Raw genomic sequence first — 25,430 nt, 5'->3', positions numbered from 1 at the left:
AGCATTGCTCTTTTATATGCCATAGGAATTACAAGGGAGATCACAGTCCATTTGGGGTTTCTCCTCCCACTAACATAACCTCCAATCCGGCAAGTGAACTAGCTTCATATCTTGCATTAAAAAAATGACCAGAATGTCTCCTAGAGTACAGTATAAACAACCCCCAGGTTGTGTCCCCATGTTGTGTCCAAGAAAAGGTAATCTGTTTGACATCATGTGTTAATAAAAGCATTCTGCCCAAAAGAGGAAAATATAATTGACATCAGCTCATAGTATTTTATTATTTCAGTTATCTTTTACCTAGTTCCAAAAGCCTTCCCGATGTTTTGGATTAAAAGCTCCTATAATATTTTATAATACTGTTACTTCTAGCATTGTGAAGCCACCTGGTGTCGTTTTGGAGTTGGGTGACCTACAAATGTGATAAATAATAAATATCAGACCCAACACAATCTATGGTTAGTATTTATGACAATCAGAATCAAAAACAATATTAACTCAAAGCAAAATCAAGAAAAAGTTGTACTATAATAGCATTCAAAGGCTACTACCTGTGAGCCAAAGGCTGAATTCAACTAAGTAAAGTCCCGTCATATGTGATGGTGACCAGATTTGCATACCATGCTATTTCATAAATTAAACTTCTGAACCACAGTGGCTGAATATTAAGCTAAGCTTTAATAACTATATGTTGGATTAAGCCAATATGTAATAGCTATATAATTTGCCTATTGCAATATGACTCCATCATAGACTGTGACTTAAAATTCTGAGCTTGAATCCCTGGAAACTTGTGGACAGGCGATTTATATTAGAGGATACCTTAGGGTGAAAGATCTGCAAGAAGAATATAAAATAAACATTCCACTGGTAAATGATCGTTAGTAAAATAACTTGGAAATACTGACAATCTTGTTAGGATTCTTCTGTTACCAAGGCAAATATGCCTAGGGTATGCTAATGTCATCTATTCTCTTCCTCATTTAGTATGGAGCTTTTGAGATGGGTGTGTGTGTATATGTATGTATACATACATGTCTGTCTGACTTTCTGTCTATCTGGAGGACAGCAAGTTGCAATGAGAGAATCAGTATAGAGCGGGGGTGTCAAACTGCCGGCCCGCGGGCCGGACGCGTCATAACGAAACCGTGCCCACCCCATTGCCGGCAATGGGGAAAAAGCTCTGATACATCGTGCGACGTCACGTGACATCGCAAGTTTGACATGCCTGGTATAGAGGCTCCAAGGAAGGGAATTCCTTATGTTATCAGGAACTTTTTCTTAATTGTGTATTGTAACAACGACAATTTTTTTTAGTGTGCAAGAGCTGACGCTAGAGGAGCAGCAGTGCCAGCTGGATCAAGAACTACGTCGCTACTATAATATGGATGGTAAGAAAGAACATAACAGGTTGTGGTGGGAAAAGAGGAGGGCAAGGTGTGTTGGATATGTTCAGCACCTTGAGTTATTTGTACAATAAAGGTGGGATACAAATTAATAAATAAATAGCTGCCCAAACTCACTATGAGATGAACAATATTTGTTTTTTGCACTGAAAAGAGCTGCTATTTAATTAACTCAACGTATACTCAGAATTGTTTCTGGTTTTAGATAACCAAGAAATTTGCTAATGTAGCTGCCCTGTTGTGATTGTGAAAAGCCAGGAATCTGGTGATCATAAGTCCTGAAAAACCCAACATTGTAAAAGTTCTAAATAATGGACATGTCTATTGTGTTACTAACAGAATCTAAAAGTCAAAAGAAAAAGTTTCTTTGCAAAGAGGAGTTTCACATTTGCCTTCTGTTAACAATATGTGAAGAGGGACGGTGGCTCAGTGGGTTAGGATGCTGAGCTTGTCGATCAGAAGGTTGGCAGTTTGGCGGGTTGAATCCCAAGTGCTGCATAACAGAGTTGAGCGCCTGTTACTCGTCCCAGCTTCTGCCAACCTAGCAGTTCGAAAGCACGTAAAACTGCAAGTAGAAAAATAGGGACCACTACGGTGGGAAGGTAATTGCGTTCCGTGCGCCTTTGGCGTCTAGTCAGGCTGGCCACATGACCACGGAGACGTCCTCAGACAAGCGCTGGCTCTTCCGCTTTGAAACGGAGATGAGCACCGGCCCCTAGAGTTGAAAACGACTAGAACACATGTGTGGGGGAACCTTTACCTTTACCTAACAATATGTGTTTTGTCAGTTTGGCTTTGACAGCATATTTATTATCATTTGCAGTCTGGTATTCTCAGGATAGGAAATGTAAACAAAAGAATGCTAGTATATGTTTAAATTCTGATCATAATTTTTTAAAAGATAATAGAAGAATTTGCTAAGCTTGTAAGCCGCCCTGAGTCTTGGGAGAAGGGCGGGATATAAATGGAATTAAAATAAAAATAAAAAAAATAAATAAGAATTTGATTGAGCATAGTCACACACATTCAGCAAGACGTTACATAGAACTGAAAACAACATGCATTCATTCATTCCTTGAATAAAAAAAATAGCACTTAGGTATATTCACTCTGTGTGCATGGAGTGATTATGTTGGGGCAGAAAAACTAGTAACATTAAATAATAATAATAAAGTTGGAAGGGACCTTGGAGGTCATCTAGTGCAACCCCCTGCTCAGGCAGAAAACCCTTTACCAGTGATGGTGAACCTTTTAGACACTGGGTGCCCAAACTGCAACCCAAAACCCACTTATGTATCGTCGGGTGCCAGGTAGGTGTGGCCCATTGGGTGGGTGTGGCTGTGGTAGTAACTGCAGACTGGGTGGGACTAAAAAGTTCATTCAATGAAATCCAACTTTGAGAGATTTCTTTTTCCCGTTGAGTTGAAATTGATTGAACCTTTTTTTTTTTGCACACGGCACCGGAGGCCTAAAGCGGAAAGGTTTTATAAAACTCAGCTAAAGGCCTAGGACTGGGGCGACGGAGCACGTGCCCACAGAGGGTTTTGTGTGCCACCTGTGGTACGCATGCCATAGGTTTGCCACCACAGGCCTATACCATTTCAAACAAATGGCTGTCCAGTCTCTTCTTAAAAACTTCCAGTGTTGGAGCATTTATATTCATTCATTCATTCATGGCTATAAAAGTATAATTCTTGGAAGTCTATTCCTGATGAAATTTAACTCCCAGGTTTCCACATGGTATCTTTTCACTTTGACAAAATAGTAGATAAAAGTTAGGGAATTTGCAGGTCCCCAGATGTTGCCTCTTTCCAAAAATTGTCAGCCTCAGCATAACCAAAGAAGTTTGGAGGTGTAATCCAGATATTTACAGTTCTACCACTTCTCCTTTTTATGTAATTGAATGGCATGAATGGTTCTTTATTCTGAGCATGTACTTTTTGTTTCAAAGATTCTTTGAAAACTTCCGAGGACTGCGAGGCAGAGAAGACGATCCTGTCCCAACTGGTTGCAGTTGTGAATCAACGCAGTGCTCTGATCGAGATGCAAGAGAGGAAGAGGCTCAATGAGCTTTCTGAGCATGCTCCAATGATGGAAAACGCCTAGAATATTTGAGATCAGGTTTAGCCGGTGGATAAATTTGCTGAATGCCCTTCATATTTGGCAAGCCATTCCGTTTTAGCAAAAAAACACTTGGAAAAGGAACTTAGCTGCTGTTTTATACTCTGTGACAGCTTTAGCAGTAGCTTTCCTGCTGTAAGTGTGGAAATATGCTCATTATGAGATGAACAATAAGCTCAAATCGACCCTGAAGTGGTTCATGCGCTTAGACATCTGTCCATGTTTCAATTATTTTGAATACTACCAGAAGAAGCCCCAAAGTTGTTGGAGTTTATGCAGTTTCCCCTTGAGGGTTAGTGCCTGATAGTGGTTCTAGATTGAGCTAAACAAGCCTGATCTTGTTGCAACTTGATGCAACTACATTTTAAGTGTTTTAGGAAATAATAAAGAAACTATGTAGAACTGCTTCTAATTGTTTGCAGATGCAACTGCTGAAGGCTTTAAGAAAGCAGCCTATCTGCAGCATTTGGAGGGAAAATAATATTCAGAAGATGTAGGTATTATTTAGCAACAATTATATATATATTTGCAGTTAGCATGCTCCCCTTTGACACAGGGCCTCATCCAACAGAAAACATTTCTTTCACTCTACTGCTACAGGCGACCGTGTTTGTGATCCTTCTAGATGTGGTAAATTAGGAGCGGCTGTATGGTTTAAGTGGAGAAAACATTTTACAATGTTCTAAAAGCAAAAAAACAACAACAACAACAACAACCATGATGCTTTCATGAAGTTCAGAGGAGCCTTCAAACTGTCCAGAGTTGTATTTCTAGAGGAGGATACTCTCTTGAAGGATACACAGAATCAACAGGGTATTTTAGAGGAAAGAAATAGATGCCCTACAATAAAAATTAAAAAATGCCGTCATCTAAGGGCTTCTGTCATGATAAACATCCAAGGAAAAATATACCTCTCTTGTATTATTTCTCCATGTACATACAAGCATAACAAATGCTATAGGTCAAGCTCTTGAAGCTGGACAAGCACGGCTGGAAAATGTAGGCTCTTCCTGCAAAATAAACAATGAATGTGGATGCAGATCGCAAATGCGCTGCTCCTGAAGAAAAACTTCAAGCGAACAGACGTTATATGGAAACTAAAGCCAGTTTACAATCTGAAAGCATCTACATCTGGATCGATATAAGCCAACTGGTTTTTCACAGGCACAGCTCCAATAAACATAATGGAGTGAAAAGGAAACACTGTTTTTTTTTTTATCCACGTTAATTGCACATCCATCGAACTTTTTCTAAAGTTTTCTTGGTTTTGACCCAATTTCCTCCAAGAAGTGACCAGGATATTATTTGGCAGATAATACAGTTCTTAAAGGTAATTAAGTGAAGCCTGACCTTGAATTTGAACTGAAACTAGTTAAAATTAATTTTCACATCAAATATTTTTGAGAAAAAAAGAAAATTAGTAGATGAAAGAAATGCACGTACCAAAGATACCAAACAGCTGGTTGCCTACTTCTTTACTGACACTGGATGATTTATAACTAATTTCTATTACATTTTCAGCAAGGGTATCAAAGTTTCGTATGTTTCAAAAATAACTTTTTGACTCAAGTTCTTCTCGGCTTGGTTGGTTCTGATTAACCCCACCTGAACACAGGTGTAATAGGGTTTGCAAACATTTCAGTCATTGAGTGATCTATGCACAAGGTCCAGGACTGACTGGTCTGTATGCCCCGTCCAAAATATGCCTACATCACCTGGGCAAAACTGGGGAGGGCGGCAATGACTAAAAGCAGGTAAGGGGGGGGACAGAAAGATCAGGGGAGGGCTGTGTACATGTGCCATGAGGAGACAGGAGGGAGGGGTGGGGTATATCAGCTTGACCATATGCATTGATTAAGACTCCATCAAATTTGTCTTGGCCAAAACCCAGATGTTTCAGATTTTGCTTACACTGGACTCTGACACTCTTGAGAAACGAGGAATTATGACCTAAGGCAGACATGTCAAACACAAGGCCCGCGAAGCCATCCTGGAAACAGTGAGGGAACGGCCCCCATTGCCTTGGCCCTGGCCCAGAGACCCTCCTCCTGCCAGAGACCCCCAGATCTCTCCCACTCCTGCCCAGGCTCCCATAGGCACCCTTGATGCGAACGATGTAGAGCTGGCCACGCCCACCCAGTAGGCCATACGCACTCTAGCCACGCCCACCTGGTAGGCCACGCCCACCCTGGCCATACCCACCCGGCCCCCTGAGGGCAACTGCAATGCTGATGCGGCCCTCAATGAAATTGAGTTTGACACCCCTGACCTAAGGTAACATGTATTGTTCTTCTATGTGAACTTAAGGAAGGATGGACTATATATGACATTCTCCTAGATTCTGAAGATATCTCTTCCTATAATTAAGCACAAGGAAGTGGACAGCTCCTAAAGCTAATGCACTCTACCATGGTCATCTAAAGCAGAGGCCCCCAACCTTTTGGGCACCAGGGATCGGTTCCGTGGACAGAGGTTTTTCCACGGACCGGAGGTGGCGTTTAGTGTGCATCCTGCGGATGGAGCTTTGCTTGTTTGCGCAGAGTGGTTGCTGGCATGCCGTGGCCCAGTACTGGTCCATGGACCGGACATTGGGGACCCCTGATCTAAAGTGTAAAGAAAGGCTAAAGTGTTAACAAGATACATATTAAAAACAGATTTCCATCAATAATTGTTACCACTTAGTACAGCTGAAAACATTGTTGTAGGAAAAGTAGCTGTATAATTAGTACCATTTTATTTTACTCATCTGCTCTTACCTGCTTTTTTCAATACAAATTTAACACTCCAGTATGTGTTTAATTCTATTAAAACAGTACTTTATGATAAAAAGTTTTTTTAAATAGCCAAGTTAGTTTCACAATCCACCCATGTCTTCAGCACAAAAAAGATCTAAAAAAAATGTTACTGCTCAAAAATTCAGCCTATTAAACAACCCCCCCCCCTTTACAGTACCAAAGGTTAATCATCATTCCTTATTTAGAACCGGTGAACTGTTATTGCTGAGAAACACAGAGGGATTTGTTACTCCCACCTCTGCCCAGTCTCTTGGGCTCATACTGTCAATGCAGGCATCCAATGTTTCACCTGTTCAGTTTCTCCTGGAGCGTCTGCAGCCCCACCCGCATTTGTTCCTCTGTTCCCTGCAGCACCTTCACTTCGATGATGTGGAAGAGATACAGCACAGCTGAGATAAGCAGGACTGACACAGAGAGTAGACTGAGCAAAGAGAAGGAGAACTTGGGGAAGGGCTGCTGGAGAGCTCCACCAAACACGGAACTCATGGCCATGACTCCTTGTATGAGCAGCAGAAGCAGAGCCAGGGCAGCCATGCGGCCACACAAATACTGCTGCCGTTTTGCTGAATGTAACCCCACTTGCACCTCCAGACGGGCTTCGTTCAAGACATCCACCAGAACCGGCTCTAAAAGTAAAGAGAACGGTGATTTCAACCACACAAAGCTGTTAATTCTGCACAGTGAGATCCAACTGTCACAGACCAATTGCTATTTTTTTTATCAAGAGGAGGAGAGAGGGAGTTATTTGGCAACTCCAGCGGAGAGTTTTCTTTCTGAAATTAACAAAATGGGAAATTAGTTTTATATAAGTGCCTAGGTAGAAAATTATAGATGAATAATGATATAGGCTGGGACAAAACAGAGAAGGTAATCGGCATATGTTATCCTGCTACACAATCTCCTAGATCAGGTGTCCCCAATCCCTAGTCCGTGGCTCAGTGCTGGGCTGCAGCCTGTTCGGAACCAGGCCGGGAAAGTGGTGGGCAAGCCCGTGTGCATGCAAAGTTGCATTTGTGAAAGCAGCACACACACACACACACACACACATTGCAACCATTCACTTTCCCCATCCTGCTACCGCCGCCTCCACCAGTCCGCCAAGCCGGAAAGGTTGGAGACTGCTGTCCTAGATATACAAATTGTAATTATGAGAGTGATCACTTCAGACTAAACATGGGGTATGATAAGAGGCTTTTCATACACAAACTTGCATAGAGTTAAATGAGCTGAAAAAAGCTAGCAGGGAGTAATAGTGTTCTGGCTCAGATTCCAAGCAAGAGAAGAAGACAATCGGCAAGCAAGCAAAGATTTAGCAGTTCCATGCAGGCTCTGGGGTAATTGATGATCATCGAAAAAGAGAATTATGTAATAAAGCACTGGTATATTCAGCAGAAACATCCAGAGGAGGAAGAAACCAGAGAGAAAATCAAGTTTGTGTTGATTGCAAGAGATCGCCAGCTAAAGTTTTAATTAAAGTCCTTGATTAACTCTCTTGGGAATTTAGTAGCAATTACATTTTAATGGAGGTATAGTCAATTTTAGCAGAAGCCCGGGTATTGCAGGCAGGGAGCTAGTTAATCCCAGAATGGTAGAGCAAATAGGCCATAAAGCAATTCACTATATTCCCTTGAAGACAGAAACAGAAAGGAGAGTAGCTGAAGCTGTTGAAGATAATAGTAGTAGTATCTACTAGTAGTCAATAGTAGTAACTGTGAGAGGGATCTCAGAGTCCTAGTGGACAATCACTTAAATATGAGCCAGCAGTGTGCTGCACCTGCCAAAAAAGCCAACACAGTGCTAGGTTGCAATAACAGAGGGATAGAATCAAGATCACGTGAAGTATTAATACCACTTTACAATGCCTTGGTAAAGCCACACTTGGAATACTGTGTCTAGTTTTGGTCACCACAATGTAAAAAAGATGTTGAGACTCTAGAAAGAGTACAGAGAAGAGCAACAAAGATGATTAGAGGACTGGAGGCTAAAACATACAAGGAACGGTTGCTGGAATTGGGTATGTCTAGTTTAATGAAGAGAAGGGCGAGGGGTGACATGATAGCAGTATTCCAGTATCTCAGGGGTTGCCACAAAGAAGAGGGAGTCAAGCTATTCTTCAAAGCACCTGAAGGCAAGACAAGCAGCAACGGATGGCAACTGACCAAAGAGAGAAGCAACCTATATCTAAGGAGAAATTTCCTGACTATTAGAACAATTAATCAGTGGAACAACCTGCCTCCAGAAGCTGTGAATGCTCCAACACTAGAAGTTTTTTTAAAAAAGACTGGACAGCCATTTGTCTGAAGTGGTATAGGGTTTCCTGCCTGAGCAAGGGGTTGGACTAGATGACCTCCAAGGTTGCTTCCAACTACTACTACTATTGTTGTTGTGGTTGTTAATATAAATGTATTTCTTTGTTATGCTGTAAGTAAAGAAAAGTGAATTAGTTCACAAGAAAATCATTGCCCGCTGCCTTTTGTTTGATCCTAAATACCCTCTCACAGAGGCATAGGGAATCTGCAGATTCCAGACACGGCTTAATATTATAGATGCACCAAGAATCTTTCAATAATAGATAGCCACACTGTCTAGGAATGATGGTCACTGTGGTACAGCAATAGCTGGAAGGCCACAGATTCTCTGTTCTCTGTTGCTTTTGCTTCGCTTGTGAGAAACCAATGAAATTTGAACACTCACCAACTGGAAGATTGTTTTCACTTTTATTTGATTGGACTACAGAGAGTGTCACTTTGACAGCTTCATGGTCAGAGTAAGGAAAATCCTTGCCAGGAGCAGTTCCCATAGTAGTTTCATGAATATTGCATCTAATATCATATTGAGATGAGCCCTATAAGAAAGGACAGACAAGGTGGCAAACTGTTTGTTATCTGCAGACAGCAGAAACATCTCCCAAAATGTTATAGCTAGATTATGGGCTACAATTAATGCAGAAAAAAAGAGGAATGTTGTTTTCTTAGAAAAACCGTAGCAGTTTGAAATGTCCAAAAGGAACTAGATTTATTCTAAGAGAAATTTCACTATACGTGAAGCTGTTGTCATAAAATCTATCCACAAAGGTAAGTATCTCCAAGGAATGTGATTCTACAACATCTCCTGGCAGTTTGTTCCTTTGGATAATTTTTTATCTAATTAATCTTAAATGTCAGCAATTGCCACTTACAATCCATTAGCATATCTTCAGATTTAAGTAGTACCTAGGTTCTTGCCCACTGAAAGACAGCTCTGATTTAAGGTATTCCTATCTTGCTCCCAAAAGATTATAGTAAGTTGAGATTTTTCTCAATACATCTAAAGTGGCCCTCCATTTTAATGATAAACATCAGTGAACAGCAAATTAAATGATTTTCAGTCTTTCTGTTCTGAGGAACTTCTCTTCAGTCTCCTAAATGTATCTCAAGAGGCTACTTAGAAGTGTTCAGATTCAGACTAAGAAAGCAGCTGTAATGGTTATTTCCCTTCCCACTGGAAAAAAGAGATTAATAGGTTAAAGGTGACCTTTCCATCATAAACCATTGTTTTGAAATGGGAAAGAACAATAGCTGTGGGCCAAGTATTGTTCCTCTGGGTTCAATCAAATTATTTCAGCGTTCCAGGATAGCAATGCGCAGAAACTACATTTTAAGGCTGCACAATGCTTCAGAACAGACATGGGTGCTCACGTTGTGTTTCTCTGCAACTTCCTAAGTCAGTTTTTACCTGGGGTCAGGGAGCTGCTCCCCCTACACACACACACACACACAATCATCACATGCCCTGGTTAAAAAAAAGGTGCATTCAATTTAAGACATTCAGGCAGGTTCCTTTGATTCTGTCCTTGATGCTGAAGTGCCACACAACCCTTCTGCTCTTAGCTTTAGCACACACCATACTAGCACTATCTGGACCTTCCTCGCTGGAGAGCAACTGTCAAATGAACACAACAGTAAATAACAAGTAGCTGAACCCATTACCAAAGGATAAAGTTGAAAAACCCAGAGCAGCTGCCTTGTTCAGTGGGAAATGTTTTTCAAATGAGAGCTTTCATTCTCACCTGCTTCCCAAACTCTCTCTACAACACTTTGCTCAGTCTGTTTTGTAGATATTAACTTGCACGTACTTTATAAAGAAGGTAGTCAATACGAATCCCCTGGGGATAACACTGCAGTTCTTTCTTGTTGATGTAGCAGTTGGCTGGCACAAGGGTACAGCCATCTTCGCAGCCCTGAGAAAAAGATCAGGGACAACAGAGACTCTTAAACACAACATTTAGAGTAGTTGCAAGAAGTGAACTGGATTTCCATCGCAGAAGTCTAAACTTGGGGGAAAAAAATGGGGGATAGACAAAGGGATAAAACAGGTCACTGTACATCCGGCTTTTGAATGAATGAAAATATTTGCTTCTGAGTCTCGATGATAATATCAGACATGGACATATTCAAGTACTTGTGCATGCAAAGATGCTCACTTTAATTTTCTCTGCAGCTATGAAGGAATCTTGCAGCCTCGTCCATCCTCTCAATAGCCGAATGCCAATATCTTCTGGGTGCATATTCAGGTCTCCTCCAAGCAGCACCACATCAGCTCCTTTGGAGGTATGCCTGGAAAGGTGGGAGAGAATCACAAGACAGAAGAGCTTATTTGAAGAGAGAAATATAGACACTGTTATATGAAAAGTATCCCTAATAAACATCCTTCTCAATCTCTCTGGTATGAAATAAACTGAGCTTCTCCTGAGCTAAAGCTTTTAACTTTTAGCTACTTAAAGTTAACTTTCAGGGGACACTAGTGACACAGCCCCTGTCACTGGATTCCAATACAGCACAAGCTTTGTTTGAATTCTACAGCTATAATTCTTACCGTATGAACTGGCCAAGTTCCCAGGCCTGAACCACACGATGGGGCAGGTATGTATCCTTCTCTCGACAATATTCAGCATGGAGCTGGGGGGGGGGAAATAAATGTAAAAAAAATTATGTGCATTATCTATGAAATTACACAGCCATTATTCCCACACTCATTACAAAATATAAAATAGCAGGAAAAAAAATCTTGGTTCATGGTTACAAGAGAAAGGTGGAAAGAATTTAAGTTATGTCATGAGCTTCTTCCTGAAAGTCTCATGATAAAAATGGACTTTTTGATAGGTGTAGCGTAGAATTGCTTGATTAATCTTAGATCACAGGTAGATTAATCTTAAGATTAATGACTGCTTTGTCTCCTGAATCAAGAATAATGTAAATGTGAATATTTATACACACCAGAAACAAATATGTGATATCTTGTGTTTTGGGGGGAGGGGAGCCTTTGAGTCAGTGTTGATTCCTGGTGAGCACCTAGACTAGTCCTGGCAGTTTTCTTGGCAAGATTTTTCAGAAGTGGTTGGCTACCATCTTCTTCCTAGGACTGATAGTGGCTGGCCCAAAACTGGCTTCATGCCTAAGGCAGGACTAGAACTCACAGTCTTCTGGTTTTTAGCCTGGTATCTTAACTACTACACCAAACTGGTTCCATTCAGATACACTCAATATAGCGAACAGTATAGATTTGTTCAATCTTCCTCCTTTTCAGAAATCTTGCTCCAGATTTCTAATAGCGGTACAAAACCATTGATCTATAGCACTAAAGTCTAACCAAATTTTGTCTAGGGACACAGAAGAACTCTGACTTTGCCCACCCAGATGTCAAGATGCAAAATAGCCACTTGTGCAGGAAGATGTGGAACCCAACAGCAAGGTATTACTGAGGGTGTGAATTCATGAAGATGGCATCTTCCTAACTCAAGTCAAAAGTACTCTTCACCCCTTTCCACATGACTTAGTTATTTTGATAGCTTGCTCTAAATGAGGGATCTGAGAGAAACGATCATAATTTTAAAGTGCAACAAAATAAAACAAATAGGGATGCTCACATGAGTCACATAGACGTTGAAAATAATGCCCTCGATCTTTAGCACTATGAGACCCACGGATTTGCCACCAAACCAGTCTCCATGCTGGAACTGTGAAAGAATACAGCATATATAAAACAGAAGGGCAAAACTGAAACAATGAGTACAAATAGGTGTGCCTTGCATTCTTTCCTAAGCATGTTACTCACCATGTATGGGTAGCCATTCACAGAATATTGGTACAAGAAAGTGTCCAGGATCTGATGTTTGGAGAAGATGCAGAGTCCGCTGCCAATCACGCCACTGCAGAAGAACAGACTCCAAATCATTATCTTCTCTATGGTGGATAGACTTTGAGAGTTTGGGACCATGCTTTTTGTCAGTGGCCAAAGCTCTGGGGGCAACAATGTCACCGGAAGTGGTGAAGGCAAGAATCCCCACTTCTTCCTCTTATTTCTTGGATTAAGAGTACTGGAAGCTTTATGCATTTAACTTATGTGGGTTTTGCAAATAACTGTACCATTATTTGATAGTTTGCCACCAAATTTTGGCAGGTGGAGTTAATTCTCAGGACTGAAAGTAAAAAGGGGTTTTCATATCTCTGATTGAAAACAGGACTCCATTCCTACCTGCCCTATGAATCTAAAGCTGAGCTTTCTGGAATATAACTCTGAGATGAGAAACACAGGTAAAGGTTTCCAGAGAAAAAGCAGCATTTAGAACCTTTGGAATTATTCCTGGCTCTCTAAGAACGGAGTGACATTTTACAAAACCACCAGAAATTGAAGCTTGCCATGAACTGGGGCTTCAACAGCTACATATACATTGGATGTACAGGTGACTTCGAGTTACAACAGGCTTTTTTAGTGACCATTCAAAGTTACAATAGCACTGAAAAAAGGGACTTATAACCATTTTTCACAATTGTGACCACTACAGCATCTCCATGGTCACATGATAGTTGCCATGTCCTGGGGTCGTACAATCACCTTGGGATCTTCTGAACAGCAAAGTCAATGAGGAAGCCAAATTCACTTAACAACCGTGTTACTAACTTAACAACTGAAGCCGTTCTATTAATGACTGCAGCAAGAAAAATGCAAAATAAGGCAAATCTCACTTAACTGTCTCCCTTAGCAACAGAAATTTTGGGGTCAATTAAGGACTGCCTGTACTGTATATATTTTAAGCCACAATACAACTACATTTTTTTTATCACATTTGCAATCACAAGAGAATTTATTTGATCCATATGCCAAAATTTACACAAAGATACTAAGCTGTTCCATGATCAGTTGCGTTTTAAGTTATATAATATATATTTTTATCATTCCTTTTGTTTTCTACCATAGCAGATCTGGGGATCTAGTTACTCAAGAGTCAATAGGGCTCAAAGTAGTACAGGAAATTCAACCAGTCTCCCAGTGTGATGTGAGTATGACTCAACATCCTGCCACGTCTGCATGCAAGATATATAAATATCCTTAGTAACCAGTAATATCTCCAAGTTCATCAGCCTCACTGTCAAGAACAAGTAGCATAACAGGTCCCAACTGAGACCACATCCCATTAAAGCAAATCTGCAGGTTGTTCAATTAACCTGCCACACCTGGTAGGCAGGGACTACTAAAGGTACACAAGTCAGTTGAAAAGCAAAAGACAATCATTGTTAGGAAGGTAAGTCCAGCAATGTTTAGGTACAGTCAAGAACACATATTTTTGCAGAAAACCTCTGGAAAAGACTTTTCAATCTATGTGGCAGCCCAACATAGCTCTTTTTTTAGAAGCTTTCAACCACTTTCTCCCAACTGGTATCTTTCAGCTGAGAGACAGTGACTCACCCAAGATCAACCAGCTGGCTTCATGTGCCTAAGGTGGGGCTAGAACTTGGTTGAATGGTTTGTAGACACACACACACACACACACACACACATATTAATAGTAGCACAAAACCATTGATCTGTAGCATGATTACTGGAAATCTGAAAGAAAGAAGTTTGAACTGGCTAGTGGGGAAAATGGTGCAAAAATGCAACGAGTGTACTTTTCCCTGTCCTTGTTTGAGAGAAGTAGAGTTGGATCAATTTTAAAAAACTGTATTATGCTAATTTTAAGATTTAGACTACAATTGTGTATGAGTGCCATAAAATCATACCAATGTTATTGAGTGCCATGATCAATGGAGGCTCTAGGATCCTCAAGACCCAATGTGCCAACTTTTGTCTTTACCTACTTTTAAGTCTAATCACACTTTGTCTAGTCACACAGAAAAATCCAGCTAATTTTAAGATGGAACAACAACAAAAAAGCTTGTCTTATCCTTCAGCCATGGATGCAAATTGAAACTATTGTGTGTTCTTGAAATTAAAATCTTGCAAAAACTTTAGTGATACACCCCAGACTGTAGTCTGCTTTCTAGAGATGGTAGAAGGCAATCAAACATATCTTGAGCACCAGATTGGAGAATGCTACCAGGACAAAGTGACATCATGATAGCAATAGCAATAGCATTTAGACATATACCCCTTCATAGTGCTTTACAGCACTCTCTAAGAGTTTACAGAGTCAGCATATTGCCCCCAACAATCTGGTCCTCATTTTATCAACCTCAGAAGGATGGAAGGCTGAGTCAACCTTGAGCCAGTGAAGGTCAAACTCCTGGCAGTGTGCAGAGTTTGCCTGCAATCCTGCATTCCAACCACTGCGTCACAAGGGCTCCTGATTCTGAACTAGGAAGGCTTTTTCTGCCTTATTCAGTAGTATCAGCTGGATATCTATGCCTTTTGGAAGTTAAACAAAAGAAAACTTAAGAGATTACCTGAACTTCATTTTTACCTTTTGAAGTAGTGGGAAGAAGGATAGTGAGTACACAGTTTCTTTTGCAGCATGAGATAATCTTTTTCACTCCATACCTGAAAAGCAAAAAGCTATCACCACAGTGACTGTGAAAAAAGTAACAAAATGGCATGTTGATTTGGGGACCAAGGTCCCTAAGCTTATCTTCAGTTAATTGCCAGTTCCAAAATAACTCTCTTCCATTTGTTATGTTTTTCTAGCAACTGTGCAAAGTCCTTTAAGATTTCTCTAGAGCACAACAAGGAGGCCTCTGCTGATCTGTGTAACAACAAATAGGCACACCCTTCCAGTGGCTGAATTTTTTAAAAAAATTATTTATTTTATTTTAATTCCATTTATATCCTGCCCTTCTCTGAAGACTCAGGGCGGCTTACAAGCTTAGCAGTAGCCTTCATTCTATGTATATGCCTGCTTATTAGGGCTTTCACACACACACCCCAAGCGGCATTATTACAAAGTCAGCTTAATTGCCCCCAACAATCTGGGTCCTCATTTTACCTACCTCGGAAGGATGGAAGGCTGAGTCAACCTTGAGCCTGGTGGGATGAGAACCTGCACTAATTGCAGGCAGCTGGTGTTACTTAAGGAGGCATTAGCCCACTGCTCCACCAAGGATTTACCCATCACACTAAGCCATCATGTCAACTGTTGAGTTTGGGTTTATGACTAGTACTGTATGAAACAGGACATGACATTTTCTTCAGCAAAACAAACCACGCCTTTAACATCATGTATGAAAATGTAACATGTCACCAGATGAAGTAGGATTAAAATCCCACTTTTCGTTCTAACAAGATCCATTCCAGAATGTGAAATCCTCACCTCCTGTAAGAGTGCCAGGTCAAATCCCTCCTGGTCAAGGACATCCCCAATCAATGCAACACGCTCTTGCCGTAATTTGCTCAGGTAACGAATGGCCCTAGACAAGGTGAAAAGGAAAGGGAGAGGAGCGAGGATCACCACTGTGATGGATTGGTATAAGAATTCACAAGGAATCAATTTGTATGTTTGCTTACACAAGAGTAGTATTATTGCATGTTCCTTTAACTTCATATGTGTCTCCCTCTGTTCAACTCATGTAACATCCTTCCTAATCTGTGCCTGGTCTCAGAGTGCATGCTTGTGGGGACACAGGACTCAGGGACATGGGTTACCAAAGATACTTCTTCCTTCCTGCTGTAAAATGCAGGTCAGCTTGTTAGAATACCTATTAAGGCCTTGACTGAACATATCATATCAAATCTGTTTTACTGCATTTCTAGAAATGTGCCTATAACGTATTCACACCCAAAGACTGGTATGCTTGTGGTTATCTTGTTTCCCAATTGCTGGTAGAGCATTTACTTATTTATTTGGATGTGCACGTGTGCATGTGCATATCCAAAGTGCCTACTTCTACTAATATGTGCACATGCTCAAACTATTTTTAATCAGCTTACTAAATAATTTAATTTTATCCCTATAATACCACCCTCACAAAGCAAATTGAACTGTAACTAGCCAGATGGCCCAAAGCCAATACCCAATACTTCAACCATCAGATGGAACTATTTTTGCCTGGACCATAGTAAAGGAGATAGTTAACGTCATTATCCATTGCAATCTCTTTAAATATAAATATACTGTACAGTATAAAAATATACAGTGTTACCAATTTATGCACACAGACTTAAGATCAATCCCTATTAAGACACATTAAAATGTCTAGAAGCATTGAATAAAAACAGCCCAGTGGACCTTATTTGAGGACTAAATCCCACCATCAAAACAGAGAAAATTAGGGAGCTTTCAGAAAATAAAGGATAGCTCCTAGAAATAGATCAATAAAAACTTCAGTGGCCACACCAAAAACATGAAGATTCGATAAAATTAACAGTGTTGAATGACATTTAATTCCTTTGTGTGTCTTTTCAGAATTATGAAAACATGCCGATATACCTAACACTGGGAACTGTTTTGTCAAATACAGTCTTCCTAAATTCAAGTTTAAGGGATTAATCGTATTATGGCCAAAACCCTGCTCGCCTGAAGCAACCCAATCACTTTGATGCAGCAAAATTTTAACATACAGTATATAGTGGGCTCCCAGCAAATCCTTGACACTTTGCTGAGCAGCCAAGGCAAAGGAGAACCATAGTTTATATAACCTTGTCCTACTACATTGCAAAGGCAAGATAAAGAAATAAAGGCACACGGAGTGGAAATTACAGCATGACGTTAGAATGCTTTTGATAAAACCCATCCATGTGATCTTAGTATCTATATATTACGATTAGAGCATGCTAGCTATACAATCTTTGAGAGGCGGTCAGTGACTATAAACAGTTTGGTTTATTGGGCTACAGGTTCCTGACTGACTCTTCCCCTTCTTGCTGTTCAGGGTCAATTCAGGTTGATGTCAATGCATTTTAAGCAGTTAATGTGTGGGGGGGGAAGGGGCATCTTACAGGTTTGATAGCGAATGCAGCTCAAATTGTGTATGTGTGTGTATGTGGTGGGGGGAAAGTATCTTTTACCACCACATTCTACAAATGTGCTAAAGATTTGCTGATGCTCATGCATTTTCTAAAAGCACACCTCTATCCTTCCCTCCAAATGCTATCCGTTTAAATGCATAATAGCAAATAACATTTCCTAAATATCAGAAAAGGGATGCGGTGGCTCAGTGGGTTAGGACGCTGAGCTTGTCGATCGGAAGGTCGGCAGTTTGGCGGGTCGAATCCCGAGTGCCGCGTAACAGAGTGAGCGCCTGTTACTTGTCCCAGCTTCTGCCAACCTAGCAGTTGGCAAGTAGGTGGGAAGGTAACAGCGTTCCGTGCGCCTTTGGCGTCTAGTCATGCCGGCCACATGACCACGGAGATGTCCTCGGACAAGCGCTGGCTCTTCGGCTTTGAAACGGAGATGAGCACCGGCCCCTAGAGTCGGAAATGACTAGCACGCATGTGCGGGGGAACCTTTACCTTTACCTTAAATATCAGAAAGCCAGCATGTTGAGCCAGTTTAGTGCAGGGGTTAAGATGCTGGCTTAAAACCAGGAGACTGTTGAGTTCTAGTGCCACTTTAGGCACGAAAACTATCCAGGTGACTTTGGGCCAGTCACTCTCTCTCAGGCCAATTCACCTCCCAGAGTTATTGTGGAGAAAACGGAAGGAGGGCATATCATGCATGTTAACCTTCTTGAGTTATTTATAAAGTAATAATGGTAGGATTTTTTAATTTTTTTTTTAAAAGCAAATCATAGGATGAAATGGAACAACAGTCTGAAGAATGAGACCTGGCCTATAACTGCAGTGAAAGGAAGATCAAGAATCCTGGTATGTTAAAAGAGATTTTGAATTTTTAAGGTAGAACTAGGAAACTGATAACTTTTTAAAACACAGTGTTTTATGAAAACATATTTTTTAGAAGTCAGAGAACTAACACTGCAAATAATTGATTGGAACAAGAATTGTTCTCTGTAATATACAAGCATATTTTTTTTGTATTTGCAACCAACGTATTACAGGGAACAGAAACAAAAATAGAATCCTGCCCAAATCCCATGATGAGCAATTAAATGTTACTGTTCAGCTATATTTGCAAGCTAGATCAGCACTGGAATCTGAACTTTCCTCAACAGAGGGATGAAATGCCTTAAGTCTCTGGGAAAAAAAAACCCCTCTCTGAACATTATATTTTTGTTTTGTTCTTAAGAGAATTATATTGTTTAAAGCAGTTTAGCTGCCTAATGGAGAATTAAAGTTGAACTATCACAACTGCAAGCATAATCAACAATTCTTGCCCAAAATACCAGGAGAGTTGTGTTTGAAGATCTTTTCAAATATGCATTATTGCAGCTAAATTTTAACCCAAACCTCCATCATTTTGGCAATGCTGCCCTACAACCAAAACTCTATTGTAACTATTATAAAACTGTAACTAAGAACTTGTGGTCCAGAAAGCAGAACAGGAAGAAAAGAGAAGCCAATAGCATTCAAGGAATATTTAACACCACCACCACCACACACTAAAATCCCAAAGCATAAAGACAGGGCATCTGATAGCCTGCTTTGGGATAAAAAACATAAGCCCCAAGGAGGAAAAAAAAACCCACATACCACAGTTTTCAAAGTAATGAGTACGATTCAGAACTCTTGATAATATATTGGAAATAAGTCACAGTGAAAAAAGCTGTTCGGGTCAAAGATGCCCCAAACAAATGAAAAAGATAAACTCACCAGCAATTGAGGTCAAAGATACGAAGCTGCATTTGAGAACCGTCCATTGCTGTGGATGCAAGACAATGTACAGGTGAATTCCAATCAAAATTTAACACAATGAGAAGTTCTGTTTCAACCTTTTGAGCAGCCTGGGACTTAAGCTTGACCTTTTCCCTCCTGCCAGAAGAACAGGAATTGTAGCTAAGAACTATGGTTTAGGGACTTTCAAGTAAGGTAAAGGTGGGGTGGGGCAGTTGATGAAACTGATTCACAGCTAGGAGCCTAAGGTTTGGTGTACAAGGACAGAGGAAGCCTCTGTGATAAACCCTTTGTCATCATTTGAATATTTCTATCTCTTTAATTAGTGAAAAGCAGTCAAGAAATGTTCATGAATACTAAAAAGCTTTCGAAATCCACAGCTGAGCAATACATTTTTAACCATCAACCAAAATATGCAAGCTTTCAAGTTCTCCAGGACTATGCATTATGGAATAGAACTCAAAAGCTTGCACACTGTTGTGCCATTTTAGTGAGTCCAAATAAAGGAAATGTCCAACTATGGTACAACTATCCAAGTGAAGTAATCAAAGTCATCCTCCCTTTTACCTGATGCCCCTTAGATACGCTAGATATAAATTCCCATAATTCCTAGATAAATGGCCAGTAGCTGAAATTAATGAGACAGTCAGCAAATTATGGAAAGTTGTTCTAGATATTACATCTGCTCACTGTGCTCAAACATTTTTTTCTGACTTTTGGGTTAGCATTTTTGAGTTCACTGCCAGAGCCACACAAAATGGTGGTGGTAAATCTTATACTATAATGTATGAGTTTTAAACAGGAAATAGCAACTATATTTTGAATATGTGCATATCTCCATTTTTGTATAATTTGTGATAGTTATGCAGTTTTGGCCATCATATGTTTCCTGCTACTAGCCTTTTTTTAAAAATTGGCATTTTGCTTCCTAACTGTTTTGTGTCAGAAATTGCTGAACTCTACCCTAAATTTGCTGTAAATGTCCATTCCTAAGTTTGGAAGGCTTTCTCCCATTGACTGATAGTGAGACATTTATTCCAATTTTTTTAGAGAGCTCACAAAGATTGTTATGTAGATATGTGGATCAGTTTGGGTGACAATTTTTTTCAGCCGTGGGTTGGGTTCATATTATTGCACAAACCTATAACAGGATGTGCTTGTTTATGGCTAATGCAGTGTACAATACTAAAAACATCTGAAATGACTCTCACATTAAAACATTATGATTTGACAATTTCCTGTACAACTAATGAACAAATCTGTCAGTCACTTTCTTCTCTCAATTACACAAAAGCCTCTTTCCAACAAAGACCTGCAATTTAACTTTAACACAGAATAACATAGAATAACAGAGTTGGAAAGGGACCTTGGAGATCTTCTAGTCCAACCCTCTGCTGAGGCAGGAAACCCTATACCATTTCAAGTGATTGTCCAATTTCTTAAAAACTTCCAGTGTTGGAGCATTCACAACTTCTGGAGGCGGGTTGTTCCACTGATTAATTGTTCTAACTGTCTACTCTCCTTGATTAGTTTCCATCCGTTGCTTCTTGTCCTGCCTTCAGGTGCTTTAGAGAATAGCTTGACTCCCTCTTCTTTGTGGCAACCTCTGAAATATTGGAATACTGCTATCATGTCACCCCTAGTCCTCCTTTTCATTAAACTATAAAGGTAAAGGTTCCCCCGCACATGCGTGCTAGTCATTTCCAACTCTAGGGGCTGGTGCTCATCTCCGTTCCAAAGCCGAAGAGCCAGTGCTTGTCCGAGGACGTCTCCGTGGTCATGTGGCCGGCATGACTAGACGCCAAAGGTGCACAGAACGCTGTTACCTTCCCACCGTAGTGGTCCCTATTTTTCTACTTGCATTTTTACGTGCTTTCGAACTGCTAGGTTGGCAGAAGCTGGGACAAGTAACAGGCGCTCAATCTGTTACGCGGCACTAGACATACCCAATTCCAGCAACCGTTCTTTATATGTTTTAGCCTCCAGTTCCCTAACCATCTTTGTTGCTCTTCTCTCCATTCCTTATTCCGTGACCTTAAAAAAAATTGCATATTTTATGGAGCTTGGCTTTGCTACCTGAATAAACTTCATTATGGTGATCTCTTCATTATATGGCAACAAGAGTGAAATTACTACATAGTGATATTAATGTACTATCAAAGGATTATGATATTGCTAAAATATAATTTCACAGATTTAGTGAATAGGAAACCACAAACTGATCAAATGCATCCTACAACATGTGCACATGCTAGGAAGCTAGCTTAGCTGTCTAGCATACCCCTTTTTCACACATAGATTACTATAGTATGATTGATGTATAGGTTATTTATGCAATCTCCTACATGACTTACAAGAAATCAGCCTTGCAGCACGAATCAAAAAATAAATGGAAGATTAAGAAAGTGAACTACAAAATAATAAAATGCTTACTATAAAATTATAATTGTTTTTATAGCGATTGCTTTGTCTGAAACTGCTTTGTCTTAGAGAACCATTGTGTTTGTAGATTCAGTATTAGCTTTTCTTAAATTTTCCCTCAGGTAAAAAAGCAGCTCTTCCTTCCCTCCAATCAGTACATAAAATGATAACTTGAAACAAGATGTTTTCAAGAAGAAACTTTTGATACTATGGTGTGATGACAATGCCAGCAAAATACAAGAATTCAAATCTATGACTGCCGGTCTATGAAAAAAACAGACTTGGCTCAAATTCTACAGACACAACAAAGAACTACCGTATTTTCCAGCGTATAAGATGACTTTTTAACCCATGAAAATCATCTCAAAATTTGGGGGGGTCGTCCCAGTCGTCTTATACGCCGAGTTGTCTTATACGCCGGAAAATACGGTACATACAATAATACATTCACAAAATTCAGGAATTAACTGTTATTCCTTTTCACAGTATCAGGCAGAAACAGTAAACATTCTATTATATTATTCTACTATGAGATCCCAACATTACAATTCAAGAATAGAACAATACCGCTTCACTTTAGTAAATGCTGCTGAACAACTTACTTCCAGCATCAACCATTCTGATTAATGGTTTTAGTTAAACATTTAGAATTTATCTTCCCCATCCCTGACCAAGACATTTAATCTGATTTGTCTTGTAGGGAGAGAGAGAGATTCAAAAATGCACTCTTTAAGCTCACCAAGGTTTGCTCCTCTGCATTGTTTAATAAACGTGTGCGGAGACAAAAGTTTACTATGGTTGTTTTGCCTTTTGCTGTCCAAGTCTAATGGATCTTTATCTTCATCGTTATGCCATTCAGTCACCAGTGAAACTATTGGATCAAATAACTTTTGGGGACTCTTGAGGCAAAAACCCAAGTCTTTTTCTCATGTTCTGTATTGCGTAAGGAAGCTTTAACATCCATTCTGAGCAAATTTGGGAAGGGTTAGGGCTAGGAGACAGTGCAGAACAGAGAGGCTCATTTCCCACCCCACTGGAGTCACTAAACTTTTCTAAAGACGTTAACAAAACAATTACCAGGAAGGGAGCTGTGTGTGTGTCCTCTTTTCGCTGGAAGAGAATGCTTAGCCGCTAAATCAGATTAAACAAATTCGGCCACACTGAATTCAACATTAAGCCTCTTTTTCTCCAGCTGACGTTCAAGGCACGACAATATCAACCCGCTAACCATTCCCAGCACTGTATTTTGCCCAAGAGACGTAATTTAAACAGAGCTATAGCAGTCGGGGTGTCTAAGACTTCGATCCTGATCGATTTTAAAACAGAAAGAAAAGGCTGACAAGCATTCCACCTTAACATGTATCAGTCTTCTATTTCAATATGTTTGTGTCTGTGTGTGTGTGTGTGTCGGGGGGGGAGAGCCAGGGGGCAAGAGTAACGAGTGTCCCAGTTTCGGAGCAGCTTTCAAGCAGTTGCTGCTTGTGACAGCAAGAGAAAGAGGAAGGAAGAGAGAAAAGCTAGAACAAACGGTGCAAACGATATAGGGCTCCGAAAGAGCGTGGGAAGCCGCTGCATACCTGCGATTTCTATCACAATCGGGCCCACCTCCAGTTTTCACTCCCTGCCCTCCATTATTCGTGCGAAGACCGTCCGGGCAGCACCAAAGCAGCGACAACGAAAGCGGGAAAGCAACAGCACCTAACTCTGCGGCGCGCAGTGCATCTCGGGTCTTGTAGGCCTTCGTTCATGTCCTCGTAACTTGTGTTTAAACCCACTTCCCTCCCCTCGCGGACTGAAAAAGGCGTGGGGAGACGCCGCTGGGTGGAAAAGGGAGAAGCGGAACTCGGAAGGGGGAGATGGGTGGCAAAGTAAAACCTTTCGAGCTTGTATCTACTTTCCTCCGAGTAAGATCAGTTTAGCGCAACAAGTTTTTTTTTCTTCTTTTCAAAAAAAAAAAAAAAAAGGAAGGCACTTGAAGTGCAAATTAGAAGTGCTAAAGGTTTTTGGCATAGTTAATGATTTAAGGACTGTTTCAACATAGGAAAAAAAAATAAACTTTGCATTTCTTCATGTGCACACAAAAACTCCAGTAAGCCATTTGTGCAGGTTTTTTACCTTTCTTATGAACACAATCCCTGAGTTAACCCAATTTAAAAATCTTAACACATCATTTAGATTTTTGTTTTTGTTTTTGACCTCAGAAAAAAATATACTGGACAACCATTTTTTTAAAAAGGTTTTGCTTCCTGAAAAACTTCTGGTGATTATGATAGACCCTTTTAAACTGAACACAAATATATTTTCAGAATGACTATATCATGTTGGAATCGTAAGAAATATAAAATTAACTTTTAATGACTATAATATATTTATTTGCATAATGTTCCTGAAATGCTGCATGAGTTCAACAGGGCTATATGTTTTGCTGCTGATTTTTGTCCAGTGCTTCTCGCTGCAGTGTCCAGCAATAGTTAGCCAGCATTGATGGATTCCATTTGCCCTGATAGCATTTTTCCATTGTATCAATGTCTTGGTGAAACTTTTCACCATGTACATCATTAACTGAACCTAGAAAGAAGTCCAAGTATGAATGCAGAACATCAATCTGCAGTGACATGTTGCACTTCATGATCTTGCATGTTGTAAGAAATTTGCCATCTAGCTAAATGTAGTTTGCTTCTCTGTAGCTGCCAAGAAAATTCTCCACTACATCTTTGAATACTGTCAGGTGATTTTCTTCAATCTCACTAATACATCTTCAAACTGGTTGTCATTGGTAACTTTTCTGATCTGTGGACCAACAAAAATGCTTTCCTTAAGCTTAGCATCAATTATTCTTGAAAACATCTATCTCAAATAACAAAAACCTTCATCTTCCTTGTTCATCATTTTCACAAAAATTTCCATCACTCCGAGTCTGATGTGACATGGAGGCAAAAAATATCTTTGTTGGGTCAACAAGTGGTTCATGTGTTATCTTTTTCTTTCCTGGAACCAAATTCAGAGTGGTCAGTTCTTTTTAATATAATGCAACTCTCTTACACTGCTAACCCATTTGCAACAACAATACGTGGTATATCTATCTACATTCCAAGCAGCAGAGCCACTTCACAGATATTCCAGTTGTACTTGGTGTAATGGATGTGCTTCAACAACAGTCACGTGTTTTGTATATTTCACATGTGCAGTGTGGCCAACAGATACTGAAGGGTATACATGGCAAAACAGAAGATTTTTTTAGTGAAATAGTATGTGATAGGTTAAATTATTTTCATGATAAGCAGCCAAAATCTATAAGATACACCATAAGTGTTCAGGAAGCAAAATCCAGTGATATTAGTGGTAAAATCTTTTTCTAGTTGTCTAATGTTTTTCAACTTCTATAACTTTATGATGTGTGGACTTCAACTCAGTATCTTAAAGTTGCTACAGCTGAGAAAACACTTGTCTAAATCTATAAATGAACTAAACTACACACTTAGCTTCCTAATGGCTCCTGTTTAAGGCACTAATGGAGCCACAAGAAATTTATTTGGGTGCCTCCTCACCTGCTCCTGAGTTAGGCATGAACATGTCCAGATACCCACAGGTTTGCTTTTGCATTGCTTTATCACATTCCCAGCCCAGAGCTGAAACCTCTTAAAGTCATCTGTGATTATCCCAGTATTCCAGTCCCATGCCTCTTCATACTAAAAAAAGGCTGTTGGTG

At 40.1% G+C, this 25,430-nt stretch overlaps 2 protein-coding genes across 5 annotated transcripts in view; one reads left to right on the top strand and one right to left on the bottom strand.

Annotated features, from left to right (window-relative positions):
• MICAL1 (microtubule associated monooxygenase, calponin and LIM domain containing 1) overlaps positions 1–3,581 on the top strand; it is a 44,494-nt gene extending 40,913 nt beyond the window's left edge. For all 4 annotated transcript variants that reach the window (XM_083357797.1, XM_083357796.1, XM_083357794.1 and 1 more), the window contains exons 23-24: positions 1,318–1,391; positions 3,358–3,581. In XM_083357797.1, the coding sequence (XP_083213923.1) occupies positions 1,318–1,391; positions 3,358–3,512 (229 nt within the window). In that variant the 3' untranslated portion in view covers positions 3,513–3,581. The remainder of the gene's footprint in view (positions 1–1,317; positions 1,392–3,357) is intronic.
• SMPD2 (sphingomyelin phosphodiesterase 2) lies at positions 272–23,470 on the bottom strand. The gene is made up of 12 exons (XM_083357808.1): positions 23,299–23,470; positions 19,280–19,328; positions 15,885–15,981; positions 15,042–15,118; positions 12,416–12,509; positions 12,228–12,317; positions 11,177–11,259; positions 10,785–10,917; positions 10,437–10,541; positions 9,017–9,167; positions 6,612–6,948; positions 272–412 (listed from the first exon to the last, which is right to left on the bottom strand). Exons 2-12 carry the CDS (start codon positions 19,324–19,326, stop codon positions 352–354), a joined length of 1,275 nt encoding a protein of 424 aa, XP_083213934.1. The 5' UTR covers positions 19,327–19,328; positions 23,299–23,470; the 3' UTR covers positions 272–351.
• Between the last annotated feature and the right edge of the window lie 1,960 nt (positions 23,471–25,430).

This window comes from Vipera ursinii (genome assembly GCF_947247035.1).
Source record: "Vipera ursinii genome assembly, chromosome: 3".
NCBI classification, from domain to species: domain Eukaryota; kingdom Metazoa; phylum Chordata; class Lepidosauria; order Squamata; family Viperidae; genus Vipera; species Vipera ursinii.
Note: the sequence above shows the minus strand (reverse complement) of the source record. Positions and strands in the feature narration are given on the sequence as shown.

What these genes read in the sequence shown, in the direction of transcription:
- SMPD2 (XM_083357808.1), bottom strand. Translation starts at nt 19,326, where the DNA reads ATGGACGGTTCTCAAATGCAGCTTCGTATCTTTGACCTCAATTGCTG. An exon ending in ATCTTTGACCTCAATTGCTG is followed by an intron (nt 15,982 to 19,279) that starts GTGAGTTTATCT and finishes CACCTTGTCTAG; the next exon opens with GGCCATTCGTTACCTGAGCA. An exon ending in TAGCTGCAGAGAAAATTAAA is followed by an intron (nt 10,542 to 10,784) that starts GTGAGCATCTTT and finishes TCTTTTTCTCAG; the next exon opens with GGCTGCGAAGATGGCTGTAC.